Genomic DNA, 19,569 nt, shown 5'->3' on the forward strand with positions numbered 1-19,569 from the left:
TGAAACCCCAGTTTTGTTTGGTTTGATCATAGGTTACAAGATGTGTTAATAGGTTTTTTTTTTAACGATCCATTATATTTTAACAAAGTATTTTTAAAATCATTTCCTGGTGAAGAAAAAAAAATGCTAAAGGGGACAAACCTGTAGGCACTTAAAAAAAAAAAACCTACACAAACATTCAAAAAAAGTCCTGGGGAGGTAGCCCAAAGGTGTGGGCGCAGACCCCCCACCTCCCACCTGCCAGGGAAGGAAGGGTCTCCAGCATTATGAGTGGTGTTCTCCCTCCCCCTCCCCCGCCCTCAAATATCTTAAAGTTACACGTTTACCTGTGTGAAGCACTGAGTTTTGATACAGAGAATGGTGTGGTACAGAAGACAGTATTGAATTTAGAATAAGAAAAAAAGAAAAAGGAAACAATCCTTTTACTTGCTTTCAGACATCTTCCCTTTTTGAGCTTCATTTTCTTATCCATCAGTTCAGGATTCGGACTCTTTTACCCATAAAACGTGGGTAAAAATATTTATCCCGGGGGCCTGTTGCGAGATTACTGAGAGATAAGCCCCCAGCGTCCGGATTGCAGAGCGCAAGGGGGTTTTCACAGGAGCGTCTGGAGCGTGGTGGGAAGGCCCAGGGCAAAGTGGAGAGACGGGACGTGTAGACGACCCTTTGGCACACTCGCCGAGGGTCTGCAGTGTCAGCTTCACTTCAAACGGTAATTGAGGTAATTCAAAAGTAATACTTTAGATCAGGGGGCGGGGGGTGAGGTACCGGGAAGGGGGGCGTCACACGGGTTCGGGGACGCGGTTTAGGGGATCTAAAGTGTCAAGCGGGGCTGAACAGCTAAGGCAGCGGGTAGGGTGCTTGCCTTGCACACGGCCGACCCGGATTCCACCCCCGGCACCCCTGAACCCCGCCAGCAGTGATCTCCTGAGCGCACAGCGAGGCGTAAGCCCGGAGCACCACCGGGTGGAGTGTGGCCCTCCCCAGATAAGTGCCGAGGGACCCGCAGCCCACCTTGGCACCCCCACGTTGGTGCCAGTCCAGCCGCCCTGCCTTGCTCCCATCCCACCCGTGCCAGGCGGTCACGTCGCCTTGAGTCGCTGCCACGCCGCAGGAGAGCTCCGCAGGAGAGCTCGGCTCGGGCCCCACTCCTCCAGGTCTCCCGAACGGGGTCAGCGTCCCCGCTTCCCATCCCCGCTAGACGGGCACAACGCCGCTAGACCCGGGACGCGTACCCGGCCCCCGAGGCCCCGAGGGGCAGCAGGAGGGATCCCAAAGTTCGCCGCTGACGCCCCCCTTACTTAAACCCACTGGGTCGGCAGCACCCCGCCGAAACTCAGCTTGGCGTCAGACCTCGCCACCCCATCCCGGACTTTCCCCGGCTCCCCGCGGGGGTCCGCCGGGAGGACCCGGCGTCGCCGCGGTTCCAGCTCCGCAAGCTCGGGGGAAAGCCGGCGACCGGCGCCGCTCGCGCACTCGCGCATCGATTGGCCAGGCCTTGCTGCCCGGGCGCCCGGCGCGCGCCAGCGGCCCCGGCTGCCCAGGGCCCGGCGGAGCGCGGGGCGGGAACCCTGGCAGGCGGGCCAGGGGATTGCCGAGCGCACGGATGGGCGCGGGGGCTGGCGCGCGCCGGGGCTCGCAGGCTTCGGGGGGCGGCGCCGGCCAGCCAGTGCGGCGCGAGGCGGGAGTTGCGCCTCCTGCGTCGCCCCCGGGGCTAGCGCCGACCCGGCCCCTGCGCCCCGCGGCGGGGCTACCCGGCCCCGCGCCCCGCGCCCCTCCCGGGTGGTAGCGGGCGCGCGGCGGAGGGAGCGCGCGCTGGCGGCGGCGGCCCGTCCCCTCCCCCTCCCGCCGCCGCGCACAGCTCGGGGAGCAGCCGGGGGCTCGGTGGCGGCGGCGGCGGCGTCTGGCCCCGGCTCCTCCTCCTCCTCGTCCTCCTCCTCCTCCTCGTCCTCCTCCTCCTCGCCCTCCACCTCCACCATCTCCTCCTCCATCGCCTCCTCGCTCCCTCCGTCCGCGATGGTTATGGCCCGTCGCTGGAGCACAAAAGCGTCTCGGCCGTGGAGGTCTGCGTGGGTCTTGCTGTTCCTCGCCGGAGTGTACGGTAAGTGGCCGTGTGGTCCCCGCGCCCGGTGATCCAACAAAGCTGCTTTCCCCCCGACCCCTCTTCCCCTGGCCCCTCTCGCCCCCCCTAGACCCGGGGTTCCCGGGGAGAACCGAGGAGAGACCTCTCGGCCGCTGGCGGGACAAAGACCCGGCGAGGGGTGGCTGCAGCGGAGTGAGGTGGGGGGGTGCCCCCTGGCGAAGATGCCGGCATCCCCCGACAGAGCCTCCGGGCTTGCAGAGGGGGCTGGGCCCAGCCTGGGGGGCGTCTGGTGTAGGGAGAAGACCAGGGGGTGGTCCGCAGACTTCCCTCCCCGCTCCGGGATGCTCCCCTCCCCAGCCATCGGCCTCTTGGGGACTCGGAGCCCCTTGCACGAGCCGCACACACAAAGACAGGAGCCTGAGAAAGACGGGGTTCAGCCTCCTCACCCAAACCCCGGGTCCCCAACTCCCCCGGGGGTCAGGAAGTTCTCTCCCCCCAGGGATGGCCGCGGCACCGGGACCCCCAGGGTCCCCCTAACCCGGAGCAAGCAGCCCGCCGTCTCCTCCCACCCCGGCCGCCGGGGGGCCGAGCTCGGCGGATCCCGGGCGTGCAGGGTCCTGCCCTTCGCGGGAGCAGCGGGAGGGAGAAGGCCAGAACTGAGTTTCCAGCCCCACCTCCGTCTCCCGGACTCCCTCGCGGGGCGCACAGGTCCGCCAGACTCGCAGCGCATTTGTCATTTCACCCGTCCTTGTGCCCGTCCCTGTTGCTAGATCGCCACCACCCTTCCCAAGCCCACCCCTGGTCGGGGCGCGTGGTCCACCGAGATTCGGTCCGGTTCGCAGAAGGCTGCAGAAGGTTTGGCGGGGGCGGCGGGAATTCTTCTGCACAGCACGTTCTTCTCCCAACCCCGCCGTTCACGGGTCCAATGAAACGCCGGGGAGAGGGGGGTCTGTCTATGCACACAGTGGCCCTGCGCTTTGGAGGGGGCGGTGACCATCGGAAGTTGCCCTTCTTCTTCTGTACCTTTGCCGGCCACACTCACTGCATTCGTCGTGGTGGCGGACAGGAGTTGGGTCACCGTGTAATTAATTCTCCAGCATGTGGCTGTGGAATTGAATGTGACTGTAACTTTGAAAGCGGGAGATAAAGGACACTCGGGGAAGAATTCAGGTGCCCAGTGGACATTTCCCTGATAGCCGAGGAATAGCCCCTGCCCGGTGGGATTTCCAGCGCGTTGCCCTCTGACCTGGTTGGTGACTAGGGGAGAGGTTTGTGCAACTGTCCTCATACTGTTTGGCAGTGGCGGCTGGTGTGTCCCCAGAAACCCCTGTGTGTGGCTTCTTGAGTGTTAGTTGCTTCAAGTGGCGTGGTCCCTGCTCCCACGGTGACTCATGAGAGAGGGTGAGCCCCCCAGATCAGATTATGTTGTTTCTTCTTCCTTGATGATGGATACAGACTTTCCAGGGGGACTGTAGGACTCAGGTGGCTTCAGTCCTGAGTCATCAGGAGTTTCCAGTAACTCTGCAGTAACCAGACTTGAATTTTAGGGCCATCTGGTCAGACTGGTGATACAGATGGAGTCTTTTTCTCTTTCATGAGGGCTTCTGTCATTGCCCTTTGAATGGAAAGTCTCTTCACCTTTAGGGATGACAGGCTGTGAACCCTGTCATTTGCTGTCTTTGACCCTTGTACACAAAACAACTTCTCCTTCCGGTAGCTATTTTGAAAGAGTTGTATGGGGGTGGGGGGAATTTGTGTTGATCTAGGAATTGTTGGGAGGCAAACAACGACACCTGCAGAGTAAAACCAGGTGATAGGTGCAGGGAGTGATGGAGGCCAGGGGTGATGCCCGGAGCCCCAGGAAAGTGTGAAGAACAAGGAGACAGTGAGCCCCAGGGAACCTGAACCGGGAGGTGCAGAGATGAAAGGAACCTTCCCCTGTCACTGCGGAAATATCTCTTGTGCTCTGCCCTTCCCCTTCTCTTCTGTCTTGCCACCACAAATGATTTTACGTGGAGAAAAAAGCCCTAACTAGGGTGAGGTCTGCTAAACTTGACTGTGCATTAGTTGTGGTGAGCTGTGCTGGTGTCCTGAGTAAGACCCAATCTCCTGTGCCTCTCAGAACAGCTGCTGGCTGTAATTTATGAAATTGTCCCTTCTGCCTCAGAAAGCTTTTTTTTTTTTTTTAAGTGACTTTAAACATAATTGGAAAGCTCTGTTAAACAACTGAGTGTCCAGAGTAAGTCACATAAACCATATGGAGAAAGCCAGGCTGATCGGCTAATGTTTAGGTAATTCCAAGCCAACTTTTCCTTCTTGTCTATTAACTGTACCATGAGTGCCAGCTCCTAAACCTCATCTATGCAGGTGTCTTTTGTTTTTTTAACCTGCATTTATTTTGGCTTGTCCTCTTGATGTGGCCATTTTCATGCACTGAGTGGCTAGTGAATGTGGCCAGCTCGGTGGCAGAGCATGGCTGTCTCAGTGCCAAGTTACCTTTCTGAATGAGAACACGGCATTGTGATACAGAATAAGTCTGTTTTCTGAAAGGAGTTGCTCAAAGACCAATACTCTGTCTGAAACGGCAGCATCTAAACTGCATCAGATGTTCCAGAGAGTTCAGAGAAAGTTAAAGGTTCAGCCGCCTCTGCCTTTGGGGATTGGACGGGATAAGAACATGAGTGGGGGCACTTGCGCGCTTGACTGGCACGTCTGGGTTTTACAAATGCAAAGGTTTCTCAAACTACCTCCTCACCAGCAGATGTTATTAGTCATGCACTCTGAAGCCACAGTTGACTCATTGGAGTAGTCGCATTGCTTTATTCTTTTCCACATCTGGTTGTCCTCCAGATGAGTGTTTTTTCTGTTTACTCAGATCCACCCTCAGAAATACATTATATGTTGCTCCCCTTGTACACAGCAAAGCTTGTGAAATAATACTTGCCCTTATGCTGTTGTCTTCCTGTTCTATTTGTCTTCGCTCCCTTCACCTTTCCTCTCTTGCTGGTCTGGACTCATTCATTTGAAACCCACTAATAGATTGCAGTCCTAAGTTTAAAAACTCTTGCTCTAGATGCAGCCTTAAAATATAATGTAGAACGATTGTATTTGTGTCTCGTTTTACAGTAGCCTTGAAGAGTGGCAGATAGGTTTTTGATTACTTGTTTGCCGAGCCCTTGGTAGCTGTAGGACCTCTTCCTGGCTTAAACTGGTGATAAGATTCAGCTTTAAACTCCTTTCCAGTTCTAAGTCAGAAGTCAGCTGTGTCGGGTGCTGTTGTAGGAGTCATAGCAGTGAGAAAAACTCTTTTTGTTCTTGCATCTCATATTTGATGGGTGACTCTTTCCCTGTGAATCTTAAGGAACATTCAGCAGCATTTCATGTAAATTTCCAGTTTAAGGAGAGAGTAGAAATAACAATTTTAGAAAGCTAGTAAATGGAACTAAATTAGATGGAACTTAGGGATGGGGGAATCTAAACTAGATTTTAATTTTAAAATAGTCAAGCTTGATTACATAAACTATGTCGAATAAAACTGAATTAATTGCTTAACATAGATCCTTTCATGGGTTTAGAATCTAAATTATAGCTATATCCCATAGAGATTCCATCAAATTCTAGATTTTTTGTTTGTCTGTCTGTTTTCAATCAGGCAGAAAGAATTAAATTTCCAAGGGGTAGCTAGCTGTGTTCCAGGAAGAGCATGAGGAGATTTGAATGGTGTATGGTAAATGATTAGGAAGATTCCTAGAAAGTAAAATCTCTGAAGAAAGCATAAAAGTGATGTCAGACTGAACACTGAGCAGCAGTTAGAGAAAATGTTTGGAAAGAAAAGACTCTTAGTGGTTAGAAAATTTAAAGCTTATCAAGAAAGCAAGGCAACTGGGAGATTTTCGGTCTTCCTGCTCTGTGGGATGTGTTTTACCTCTCCATGCATTTTATCAATACTTTTCAGTAGCAAGAATCAAAGGTTCAACAGAAGCAAGTATTTTAATCTAGGTGAGGTTTATGTAGATGTACGCAAACATAACCTTACTATATTTCAGAATTTTAATTATCCTGTTCTTATTGAGAATCTTTATAAGTGGCATCTGTTCCACACTCAGGAGTTGAGTCAATGAGCTTTGATTGCTAAAGTTAACTTTCTCTCTAATTTCTGCTTTTTCTTCATAGCCTCTCCTCGTTTTAGAAGGAAAGTAATAGATGTGCGTAAATGATATACTCTCGTTTTCTACGATACAGGATTAGAGCTCGCAAATGCAAACTTCTAGGCTGTTTGGATATATGCCATCAATATATATGCCAACTATTTATGTATACATATTTAGTTGCAGTACTTAATTAGCTTAGGAAATTCTCACTATCTGAGCTATAGGAAGAGATGAAGGAAGCTAATGTTAAATTCAGTTCAGATATGGTACTTGATCTTTGTTCTTTGCCAGTTAATCTTCATTAGGTCTTGTTTAGCCATCCTACAAGTCATTCCTTTCTTATGGAAGAGAAAATTAAAGCTCAGTTGTGACTTATCTGAGATCAAACTGCTAGCAAGTAGTGGGATAAGGATTGCGGCCTTATCCTGTCTGCTCACTCGTTCATTCCTTTAACAAGTATTGATCAAGCGCGGGCGTCTGGCATTGTGTGAGCCTCAGATGATTCATATCATCTCTGCCCTTGTGGAGCTTACAGTCCAGTGAAGAAGCTGCCGTGCGTGCTCTAACAAACGAAGGCAATGTGTGTGTGTGTGGGGGGGGGAGGGCAGGAGGACAGTGGGCCAGGCCCCTCCTGGCATGGGGCTGAGCCGGCTTCAGCTCCCACCACCCAGCACCCCATCTGGTCTCCCGTACTCCTCTGGGAATGATCCCGGAGCTCACTCAGAGCCAGGCTTGTGTGTTCCCCCTCCTGCCCCCCTGGAAAAAAAAAGAATCAAAGAGCTGAGAGTAAATAAATAAAGATAATTGGCTGCTTATTGGGAGGTTTCTTTGTCTAGGATGGCTCAGCTTCTGCACTTGAGAGCCTGGGGGGAGGGGGAGTTGGCAACAACCCAGGGAGACTCCCAGGCAGGGCCAGAACCACACGTAGCCCAGAGGGCTGGAGCGCGTGCTCTGCCTGCAGTAGGCCCAGGTTCAGTCCCCGGAACCGCTACCTCCAGGCTCAAAGTCTCCCCCACACTTTCTTGGGGATGTGGCCTCAGATACCTAAGTAAGGAAAGAGTCCATGCGGAATGCTGCCGGGAAGGGAAGGGAAGGGAAGGGAAGCCGCAGGCTCCTGGAGCTAAGGACAAGGGGCGCTTCCTGCAAGGCTTTGGGACCAGGACCAAGAGTTGAGGCTGTAGTTTCACATGGCCACGGGGAGCATTTGAAGTGGCATGGTGTGGTCCCGTTGCAGAAGTATGCCAGCTTAGAGACGGAGGGCAAGTTAAGAGGCTCTGGTGGTAGCCCAGATAAGAAACTCTGGGGCTCGAACAGTGACATTAGAGGAACTGGAAGCAGATGGATGCTGTCGGGAAAGGGGGCTGGGGGGAGGGGGGAGCATCCTCTCTCCAAACAGGACCAAGGTGAAGGATGTTGGTGCACACGTACTGAGGTGTGTAGGCTTTAGGGAGAGAGAGGGAAATCTCTTGACTGGAGATCAGCAGGTGAGCGTGAGGAAGAGGGATTAGCAGCGATTTCTCTGCCTCGTTCAGCAGGACAGATTGGACCAGAGATCTTGAACCGAGAGTCATGGCTGCCAGTCTGTGCCTTGGTGCTCGCTCTCCTGAGTGGGGCCCGGGTGCTCGGCCCCACGTGTGGAAAGGCTGACAGACTCGGGCATAGATGAGCTTCTGAAGCTTTTCCACTTGCAGCCTCTTTTTGCCTGAGAAGTTTTTATGCAACCACAGGTATATAGGTATATAAAATAGGCGTACAGATAAAACATGAACTGATAATAAACAATGAAAAATGTTATTTTAAAGTAGGATTTTTATTTTTAAAAGTTATAAGACTCCATGTGAGATCACAACCACAGTTAATGACCTTTGGGAAGTCCCAGTTGAGCCCTTAGGAAGTTCTGTTACTTAATCTGGACAAGAAAAAGCTAAGACAGTCAATGCAGCGAAACAGGGTGCCGTGGGGACTGGTTCCACAGCACATCAAAGAGGGGGTGAGGATTGAATTATAAGGGAAGAGGATTAGGAGGGGTTCTAAGGAGAAATCCGCTCTAAGGCCTCACTCTTTTGTTCATTAAAGTACAGAAATATGGGGCTGGAGCCAGAGTTCTGTGTGTAGGGTGCTTGCCTTGCATGTGACCGACTTAGGTTAGATTTCCCAGTACCTTCATGAGCACAGAGCCAGGAGTCAGTCCTGAGCACTGCTGGGTGTGGCCCCCAAACCAAAATGAATTTTAAAAGTACAGAAGTAACTTTCAGTTAAGAGGCTTTCAGTTAAGAAGCAAAGGGTGGGACAAAAGTTAGATTTTTGTGTTTGGGCTGTACCTGGCAGTGCTCAAGGAGTTTCTCTTGGTTGTATGCTCAGGAAGTACTCCTAGCAGTACTTGGGGACCATCTGGGATGCTGGGGTTGAATCCAGGTTGGCTGTGTGCAAGGCAAATGACCTACCTGCTGTGAGATGGGTCCAGCCCCAAATCAATTAAAGTTCACTTTATGTCATAGAAGAGTCAGAACTATATTTGTAGGGAATTCCAGGACATTTTATTATTATTATTTTTATTATTATTTTGCTTTTGTGGTCACATCCGGCGATGCACAGGGGTCACTCCTGGCTCTGCACTCAGGAATTACCCCTGGCGGTCCTCAGGGGACCATATGAGATGCTGGGAATCGAACCTGGGTCAGTCATGTGCAAGGCAAACGCCCTATCACTCCAGCCCCAATTTCAGGACATTGTAGAAAAACAAAGTGATTGTTTTTACCCTTTGCGCCCCTAGATAGAGCAGGGGGATATAACTTTAGATGAAACTTGAAAATTAGTGAAGCTTTTTGAGTGTTTGGTGACTCAGCACCCCTCCGCAGTCAGTTTGGTGAGGGGATGAAATTTGTTTCACACTCACGTACTTGCCATCAAATGAGAGGAACTTGATTCCCGACCTTTAATTCACTCACATTTCAGTTTTCAGAGAAATGGGAAGTGGTGCTAATCTTTTAATAGTGAGATTAAATGGAGCACTGTAGAATGTTTAGTAGTTGGAATTTACCTTTCATCTATGAAAAGGGGAATGTGCCTTTTATCATCTGACTGTTAAGACAATAAAACCAGCCTTTGGATTTTAAGTTAGTTACATGGAAAAAAAACATGAATTTTTGCCTCTGGTAAATGTTGAAATAGAATTCAGTGTCTTGAATTTATTGTTACCTGTTCTAGTGCCACTGAAACGTGTGAAAGTTAACGTGTTGCAGACCCCTTCATCACCCAGGGCTCAGCTCCTAAAGAAAGCACAATGAGGTCCTTGATGTGGGTAGGAGACTCAGCTGCAGTTGGGGTTCCACTGCGGAGTTGGGGTTCCACTGCAGAAGTGGGGTTCCACTGCTCAGGTTTTCACTATAGAATTGGAGTTCCATTGTAGAGTTGGGGTTCCACTGCGAAACTAGGATTTCACTGCTGAGTCGGGGTGGGATTCTTTTGCAGAGTTGGGGTTCCACTGTGGAGTTGGGGCTCCACTGCATAGTTAGGTTTCTGCTCAGGCTTCAGGGCTGTCTGCTGCTCTTTTTATGCACAGGCTGATTGTATTTTGTCTCTGTTGCTGTCCCCGTCCCCAGCGCATAGCTCTTGTCCAGCCTCAGTAATCCTCTCCCCCATCACAGCGGCTCTCTGGAAGTTCAGGAGTGACTGCATCACTTTCTCCCGAAGCCCATCAGCAGTCCCCTGTCAGAATGCAGGCTCACTCAGGCCCGTCAGGATACAGCTGGGAATGTTTGTGTTTTTATCTTTCTTAGCAGGGTTGTCTCATTCATCACCAACACCTCACTTGCCACACCCCGTCTTCCTGCCATAGGGATCACTCTCTCCACCACTTTCTTGTTGAGATTGATTTCTGCCTCCTCCTGCTTTTCTTTACATCAGAAGCCCCCAGATGAATTTATTCTATAGATCCTTTTTCAGAAGAAAACTTAGTTTCTCATTGTCCCACCCCCAGCAGTCTACCCCTCTTTAAACAGAGCACCCACAATCATACCTCAATCTTGGCCTCCCCCTCCCCACCTTCTCTAGTACCCCTCTCCCCAGGGGGCACCATCACCCACTTTGGGAAGTGCCAGTGTTGCTGCCTCCCAATTCTTCCCTGGCTCCACTCAGCTGCTCCCCCCGCCCCTGCCACCAGTAGTGACACCCACTCAATGCAGAACGTGAGCCTGTGAGCCTGGATTTTCAGTTCTCTAGTAGCCACATTAAAAAGGAAGAAGAAACTGTTGAGAGATTGGCGTTATCTCCGATCATTTTGACCTGCCCTCACCTTGGGTCTTCTGGGGTGCAGCGGCAGCACAGAGGGAGAGTCGGTCTGCACTTGGCCCGTCCCGCTAAGACTGACCACGTCTCCGAGGCTCACCAGCTGTGCGGGTTGACACAGGAGAGGGCCTCTGCATGCTGAGTGTAAACTCACTCCGTGATCTGGCGGCTCCACTCCGGTTGGACACACTCACCCGACTGTGCAGGGGAAGATGAGTGAAAGACCATTGCAGACACCCTCACTTGTTCAACCCATATTGTCCATCAGCAGCTGACTAGACAGCAAACTGAGGCCCGGGAGCAGGGCTGTAGAAGAGCAGGCGGTGGGCAGGGGTGGGCTCTGGACACTGAGGGGACCCCTGTGGGAGGGTGGTGCCCTGTGTTCTTAAAGTAATGCTAGAAGCTACATTGAGACATTGTTAAAACGATTCACTTGTACTGATCGAAGCCCCCAAAGTGAGGAGGCCGGGAAGCCCCCAAAGTGAGGAGACCAGCTTTGCCTGACAGTTTTGCAGGGGCCGTTGCGTTTAACCCCCAGACAGCTGGTTTCTCGCCTCTGCCTTGGCAGTCGCTCTGTCTGGGCATGTTCTGGCTGAAGCATAGGAGAAAACCGTCTCCGTGTAATAAGTAACTGTAAAGGGAGAATATTGGGGCAGGGGACACACCCAGCAGGCTCAGGGGCTACTCCTGGCTCTGTGCTTGGGAGTAGTCCCAGGTGGTGCTCCGGGAATCATACGGGGTAATGGGGATTGAATAAGCGACTATGGCATGAGCACTTAGGCAAGAGCACCTCACCTCCTTGACTGTTTATTTCTCTGGCCCAAGGGAGAAGTTCTTCAGTAACCCTTTCAGAAAAATGGGAATTTTTTTCTTTGGCCCCAGCAGAACTTTCCAACTTGCTTGCAGCCTCTGTAAGAACCCCGCGTGTTCTGTTCGACTCTGAAAGGGTTTCGGGATTCTTGGCGGGACTTTAACTTACTGACCACGTTTTGAGGATCGCTTATTCATGGCAGTGAAAAAGAATGAACGGCACCCAAATCAGAACAAACTTAATTGCTCCAGATAGCATGGGTGACTCTCACTGCTCGTCAAAAGAAGTCAAACACTAGATTACAGGTACTAGCTGGTGGCAATCTAAGGACTCTGGAGGCAGGAGAATGGCTCCTGTTTGGGGTAGGTGACTAAGATGTAGCTGCTGGTGGCTGGTGTCTTGCCCTAAGTGATGGTTTATACAGGGTTTTGTGTGTGTGTGTGTGTGTGTGTGTGTGTGTGTGTGTGTGTGTGTGTGTGTGTGTGTGTGTGAGCGTTTGGAACGATAAACTCTCAGCTTGCTTGTCTTTCGAATGTCTAGTTTAATGAATAATTATTAAGTAATGCATTTATTTAAAAGATTGAACAGGGTATGCGAGATAGTTCGGCAGGGAAGGTGCCTTTATGGCCACCAGAGTTTGGTCCCCAGCATATCCCTGAGCACGGGGCCAGGAGCAAGCCCTCAGCTTAGCTGGGCGAGGCCCCTCCAGAATGCAAACAGAAAGTCCTGACTATCTCCATAAAAGGTTTCTGACCATGTAGCTTCCTCTAGTGTTTTATTTTGTGATTTTGTTTTGTTGTGTGTGTTATTTTTTATTTGTGTGTGTGTCTTATCCTGTAGCACAACTTTAAAACTTGGACTTTTTTGTTACTGTTGTGTTTGAGTCACACCAGCAATACTCAGGGGTTACTCCTAGCTTTGCACTCAGGAATCACTCCTAGCAGGCTCGGAGGATCAAATGGGATGCTGGGGATCGATCCCAGGTTGGCTTCGTGCAAGGCAAGCACCCCACACACACACTTGTACTTTGAAATGCTTCAAACCCCTGGAAAAGTAGAGACTTGGTGCAAATTAAGTGCCTATAACCAACGTCCAGTGGCAGCAAATGCTCATGATTGTAACCCAACTTGTTTTATCTAGATTTTCATCCATTTCCTAAGTGCAAAAGGTTTGAACATAGTGGACCAAAGAGATCGTACAGAGGATAGGGCGCTTGCCTTGCAGGGGGGCTGTCCCTGATTTACTCCCAGGCTCCCCATGTGCTCCCCTAAGCCCCACCAAGAGTGATGCCTGAGCTGGGTGTGGTCCAGAAACAAACAACCAACAAGGCCTAAAGCCTGGCCCAGCCATTAAATATGCTAATATTCAGAATTTATCTCTGTGATGTGAGGACTAAAAGTGGGTCCAGAAGGTGAGCTCAGAGCTGTGTGTTTGCACCCACCCTCCCACCCCCGCCTTGACCACATTGCCCCTGCATGCCAGGGCACTCCTGACAGTGCCACTGCCTGATCTTCCCAGCCATGGAGAAAATATGACAATTAAAAATATACTTGATCCCAAGTGTGATAATATAAAAGTACACTATCACTTTAATTTTTTAAAAAATTATTATTTTTGGTTTGTGCTCATGGTGCTCAATGATTACTCCTGGTGCTGCACTCAGGGATCACTTCTGCAGGGGCTAAGGGACCAAGGGGATGCCAGGGATAGAACCTGGACTTGCTAGCTGCAAGGCAGGCACCCTGCCCCCTGTACTATTGCTCCAACCTCCCATCACCCCTCTAAATTGAGCAGTTATAGGGCTGGGTAGTGGCTTAGAGGGCCAGAGTGCATCCAGTGCACACTGGAGGCCCCATTCAAGCTCTAGCACTGCTTGGTGGGGCCTCCGAAGAAATAATATCACTGTATCACACTGTATCACTGTCATCCCATTGATTATCGATTTGCTCAGGCGGGCGCCAGTTACGTCTCCATTCGTCCTAGCCCTGAGATTTTAGCAGCCTCTTTTTACACGTTCTCCCCAGCGGTGCTGTATTGGAGGCTCTTTCAGAGTAAGGGGAATGGGACCCATCATTGTTACTGTATTTGGCATATCAAATACACCATGGAGAGCTTGCCAGGCTCTGCGTTGCAGGCAGGATGCTCATGGTACCTTGTCAGATTCTCCAAGAGGGAGATTGGGATAGGATACACGGTGCCGGAGGCAGTTTGTGGGTGTGGCTGTCAATTTACTGGAAAATTGGAGGATCTGGGTGGAGGAGGTCCAGTTCTGATCCGAGCAAGCTTGTAGATCTCAGCCCTGGGTCCCTCACACCTGGGTTCCTCTGCTGGTTCCTTCATGCGTGACGCTCATCTGAACATGTGGACACAGACCTTGAGCATGACTGACCGGGTTCCTGAGGTCTTCAGCTGTCAGGGCTCTGCTTGAGGAGGAGAGGGAAACTCAGCCTGCCCCCCTCCAACGGGCCCCCGTGAAGGCAAAAAATTAATTAAAAACTAATAAATAAAATATCAGTAATTTCTAGTTATCATGCAGTGTAATATCATGTAATCGAATGTAATTCTAATTATCACTCATATACATACTGTCTTGAAACTGAATCAGAATCCAAATAAGGTTCAGACTCTTGCGATTGTTGGTATGCTGTCTTTATTGGTTCCCCGTCACCTTTTACTTTTTGTTTTTTAAAGTGATGTGTGCTGTAGATTTTTTTGTTTATTCTTAGGCTAATTGGAGCAATTCTTTAAAATTTTATGTTAAGTTTTTGAGACTAGTTAATTTTGTCACTTAAAAAAAAAATATTTGAGGGCTAGAGTGATAGTACAGCAGGTAGGGTGCTGGCCTTGCATGTGGCCGGCCCAGGTTCCATCCTCAACATCCTAAATGGTCCCCCAAGCGCCTCCAGGAGTGATCCCTGAGCACAATCAGGATTGAGCCCTGAGCATTGTCTGGGTGGGCCACCAAACCAAACTAAACCAGACAAGAAAACCAAAAAATTCTGAGATGGCCATAAGGTATTTTCAAAAAGCCAGAAATCTTTTTCCCCTTTGGTTTTGGTGCTCAGGGCTTACTCCTGGCTCTCCTGGCTCTGTGACATACAGACACTAGATGTATAAATAGGATAGTGTGCTTGTTTTGCAGTACGAGGGGCTGAATCCAGGACCTCGTGGGAGATACGTGCTCCGTTGTCGAACCCCATCCATCCCAGGACTCCCTCTGTTTAATTATCTTGTCAGTGTTAATGGCAAAGCAAACATTTCTTTTAATGAGTTTTTTAAATTGATGAAATTTAGTTCATTCTTTATTTTTTTTAATTTATGAATTGTTTTGATATTAATTTTGGTAGCGTCAACTAACCCCAGATCTCAAAGGCTTTCTCCTGTTTTCCATACATATTAGAATTTCATGTTACATATTTAGATCAAAGATTCATTTTGAGTTTCCTTCCCCCCCTGTTCTCGGGCCCCCCCCCTTGTTTTCGGTCTCATTTGGCTGTGCTCCTGGCTCTGCACGTAGGGATCACTCCTGGCAGATCCCCATATGGAGTGTAGGTGATCAAACCTTGGTCAGCCACATGCAAAGCAGGCGCCCTACCCACTGTACTGTCTCTCTGGTCCTGCAGTTCCTCTTTCAATAAGAGGTAAATTGTGAAGGACTCCAGTTCTAATGCCGCTATCTGCTGCTGACTATAAGCACTTTCTCCGTTGAGCTGTTCCTGGACTGGGTGGGGGTCTCCCACTAGGTGTTTCAGTTCTCAGAGCCACTCCTGGCAGTACTCAGCCTACCAGGACAAGGTGTTCAGTGCTTGGGCCCAGTGCTAGCAGGAACACCCCCAGTGATGCTGAGGGTGCCTGACATGCCAGGGTTTCAACTCAGGGGCAAGGCATGCACCACTGACCCCTGGTCTGTCTCTCTGACCCCCTTGTTGGACCTTTGTCAAAGATTAAATGGCCATATTTGCATGGGTCTGTTTCTGGACTTTGATCAGTTGCATTGATCTGTGTATCTTAATCTTGCCATTCACCACGCTGTCTTGATTATTGTAGGTTTTATAGTAAATTATAGAATCAGATAGTATGAGTCATTCAGCTTTATTCTTCTCAAAAATAGTCTCAATGATTCTAATTTCTTTATACTTCCATTGTTAGTCAGCATAATTTTAATCTGTAAAATATCCTGTTGTGGTTTTGATGGTTGGTATTTTGTTAAACTTATTAATCACTGTGGGAGGACACAACGTCTTCACTATTGCGATTTCTAACCCATGAATGTGGGATCTCTCTGTATTATAGGTTGTGGATTTCTTACTTTAGAGACTTATGCTTTCTGGGGCCAGAGTGACAGTACAGTGGGGAGGGTGTGTGCCTCGCATGCGGCCAACCTGCATTCAATACCCAGCATCCCATATGGTCCCCCAAGCACCACCAGGACTCCTAAGTATAGAGCCAGGAGTAACCCCTGAGCATCACTGGGTATAACCCAAAAAGCCAAAAAAGAAAAACATTTGTTTGCTGTATACTTTATTAGATAGAATGTTTTTTGCTCATCTCTATGATGTGTGATTAACATTTGTGTCTTGAGTTTGTATTCTATAAATTCATTTGTTCTTGAAGTATATAGTAAGTACCTCTGTGATTTTCTTTTAATGTTGTTATCCAAAAATATAGAGAATTTTTATTTTGGTTTTCTGAACTAATTAATGCCTTTCTCTCTTCCTTACCTAATTACATTGGCAGACTGACTGTAGATGTGGTAGGTGTGGTAATAGCTCTTCCTTTATTTCTTTCACAGTGGAAAGTACTCCATTTCCACCTTTAAATGCATCAACTTATGGGAGTTTTATAGATTTCTCTTTGCAAGTTGAGAGAATTCCTCTCTTTTCCTATTACAATATGACTTGTATCAGAAGTAGATATTGTGTTTTGAAAATTTTTTTCCCAGAATTTTGTTGGTGTTTGTGTTTTTAGAATGTTAGTATAGTGAGCTACTTTATATGTGTGTGTATTTAGCCATTTTTTCCCTCAAGATAAACCACTTTGTTCAGTGTCTTATGACTAAACTAATGCTAAACTTTTATGTGTCAACCTTTTTATGTGCATAATTCAGTTTGTTTCCTTTCTTTGGGGCCACACCCAGCAGTGTTCTAGTGTTCCTCCTAGCTCTGCACTCAGGGATAACTCACTGGCAGTGCTTGGGGGAGCACATGGCGTGCCAGGAATTGAACCTGAGTTGGCCATGTTCAAGGCAAGCACCTTCCTGACTGTACTATTACTCTGGCCCCATAATTCAGTTGTTTTTAATATATCCACAGTGTTAGCCGTCACTACTCTTCAATGTTTTATTCTACCCACTTTTCTTTACCCCCGACTTTGGCAGCCAGTGATTAAGTTGCTATCACTGTGAGTATGCCTCTTGTGTGCACTTCTGTATAGACAGATTCACACAATAGACAAATTTAGGTGTCTTATTTCTTTTACCCACAGTCAATGTTTGAGTGGGGCATTCATCATTCTTTTTCGTGGCCAACTTGTACTTCATTGTGTTTGTTCTTTTACCAGCCAACACACAGTAGGGTTTCTAGTTTTTGTGACTGATGCTGTGGCAGGTATATGCATCGTAGTAGCTCTGTGTTTTCCATTCTCAGGTTTTTGCATCGTAGTAGCTCTATGTTTTCCATTCCCTTGAATGGAAGCTTAGAGTTGCTGGGTCATACTGTAACTGTTTACCTTTCTGGGGGAAAAAAAAGATTTGGCCTAAACTAAACTCTTGGCCTCCTGACTGCCTGGTGTGACACGTGCCACCAGCTGCGTGAGAGGGCTGCAGCTTTTCCACACCCTCGCTGTACTTGGTTGTCATCTCTGCAATCTTCCCCATGGCCCCAGGTGTCTGGGAAGTGGTATCTCCGTGTAGATTTTGGATTACGTTCCCTTCACGGGGAAGGATGTTAAAGTTCTCCTGTGTAATTGCCTCGTGTGTTCTTTGGGGACTTGTTCTTTTAGAGTCCTTCACCATTTCCTCATTTATAGGATTTGCCTTGTTGAGTTGGCCAAGTCCTGTGTAAGACTCGTAGATTTTTAACTGTGGGTCAGACACTTCTCAGACGTTTCTCCCATTGCCCATTTTGACTTTTCCTTTTCTTGCTAGTTTCTTTTGAGGGGCAGCTGCTTTATTTAGAGGCAGTATCTTGGAAATCATTTCCTGATTCAAGGACACAGATTTACTCCTACTTCCCTCCCAGAGAGTTTTCTGGTTTCAGCTCCAGAGTTTGTGCTTCTGATCCACTTGAGTTAGTTGCCAGGTTGTGAAGTAGGGGGTCAGGTTTCACGCTTGGCTTATGGAAACCAGGGGTCTCCCCACAGTTTGATCTGAAGATTGTTCTTTCCTCCTTGAGCTGTCTTGACACTCTTCTGGAATCCAAGAAAGTCTGCAGACCCAGACAGGTAACCAGAAGGGCTTATTTTGGTCCCCTTACCAGCATCGCTGCCTTCATCGCGAACGCTTTATAGTAGTTTGGAACCAGGAAAAATGAATCTTCATTTGTCATTCTGTATCAAGACTGTTTTTCTATTTTATTCCTCAGATTTCCATATGAATTGTAGGAGTAGTTTGTCAGTTGCTGTGGGGAAAGAGGCAACTACAAATTTCATGGAGCTTGCATTGAGTCAGTAGATCCATTTGGAGAGTATTTCTTATCAATTTCAGTTCTGACACAGGAGCTGGTTTCCTGATTATATAAGCCTTTAAATTTGTTCAACAGTGTTTTTGTAGTTGTATAGTACAGCTTTTGTTAAATTTATGTGTGTATATTTTGTGCTATTGCAAAGGTACTTGTTTCCTTAATTTGATTTTTAGATTGTTCCTTGCTACAGCACTGGAATACAATATTTCTTTCATCTCGCATGCTTGCCGAGCTTGTTTATTAGCTCTAAGTGTTCTTTCAGTGTGTTTATGTGTGGGTTTCTTAAAATTCTTGAAAATCCTAAGGTCAGCTCTGAACAGAATATTTCAACTGTTCATTGAAGATACAGATGTTCTTTATTGATTTCTTTCTTCTCGGTGGCGCAGGCTGCCAAATGGTTGTGGGCCCCTACCAGCAAGCCCACTGGACTGGTGCCTGGGGCTCACCTAGGTTTCCTTGAGATGCTTGCAGCCGGCACAACAAATACTATACCCTTTGCTGGGCTAGGCGAGGCTCTTGGGACTGTGTAGGGTTGAGCCCAGGTTAGGTGCCTGCTAGGCTTGAACCCTTATCACTGTTTTCTCCCACCCACCCCACTGTAAATTTTTTTCTTGCCCTCATTTCCCTAGATTGTTTGTTGTTGTTGTCTGTTTTGTTTGTTTTTTGCTCCTACCTGGCTAGGTTCAGGACTTCCTCCTAGCTCTGTGCTCAGGGATCACTCCTGACAGGGCTTGAGAGAACCTATGTGGTGCCGGGGATTGAACCTGGGTTGGCTGCATGCAAGGCAAGTGCTCTACCCACCGCACTATCTCTCTGGCCCTCATTGCCCTAAGTTGAACCATTGGTACAGCATTGACCAGAAGAGGTAAGAGTGAACATCTCTATTTTTATTTATAACCACCTTTAAAGCCAGCGTATTACTTGTGCTCTGAGGGTTGAAACCGAAGTGGGAAAGATGCTGCAAGAGAATTTATTACATATAGATTGTGTCTATTTTGTGTATATTTGAAGTTTTACCTCATAGAGTTAAAGTGTTCAGGGACTTAAGAGATAGTATCGTGTGTGGGTAAGACGCTTGCTTTACAAATGGCTGACCGGGGTTTGATCCCCAGCAATATAATTTTTCTCCCAACCCTTCCAGGAGTGATCCCCATCACAGAGCCAAAAGTAAGCCTGAGCACCACCAGGTGTGGCCCCAGTTTTTGTTTTTTTTTTTAGAAATATTTTTGTTTAAGACATAAATTAAGTGCTCAGATGCTTCCCCAAAATATTACATTAAAATTTGTGATGGGAGAGAGAGTGCAGGGTGGAGGAGCTCTGCTGAGGAGAACCTACACCTCTGGGTGTGAGAGCCACATTGATTGTCCCCTCCTCTGAAAGTCTGTCCAGTAGAAACCAGGGCCAGGAGCACTAGCCCCTGGTGGGAAGCTTGCCACAAGAGAGAGAGAGAGAGGGAGGGAGAGAGAGAGAGAGAGAGAGAGAGAGGAAGGGAGAGAGAGAGAGAGAGAGAGAGAGAGAGAGAGAGAGAGAGAGAGAGAGAGAGAGAGAGAGTGAGTG

General features: G+C 48.6%; 1 protein-coding gene across 1 annotated transcript in view; it reads left to right on the forward strand.

Moving 5' to 3' along the window:
* Positions 1–1,743: 1,743 nt before the first annotated feature.
* Positions 1,744–19,569, forward strand: part of LRP12 (LDL receptor related protein 12) — a 77,066-nt gene continuing 59,240 nt past the window's right edge. Inside the window, exon 1 of the mRNA XM_055127662.1 lies at positions 1,744–2,101. Coding sequence (XP_054983637.1) covers positions 2,017–2,101 — 85 coding nt within the window. The 5' untranslated portion in view covers positions 1,744–2,016. The remainder of the gene's footprint in view (positions 2,102–19,569) is intronic.

This window comes from Sorex araneus, chromosome 2 (genome assembly GCF_027595985.1).
Source record: "Sorex araneus isolate mSorAra2 chromosome 2, mSorAra2.pri, whole genome shotgun sequence".
NCBI classification, from domain to species: Eukaryota; Metazoa; Chordata; class Mammalia; order Eulipotyphla; family Soricidae; genus Sorex; species Sorex araneus.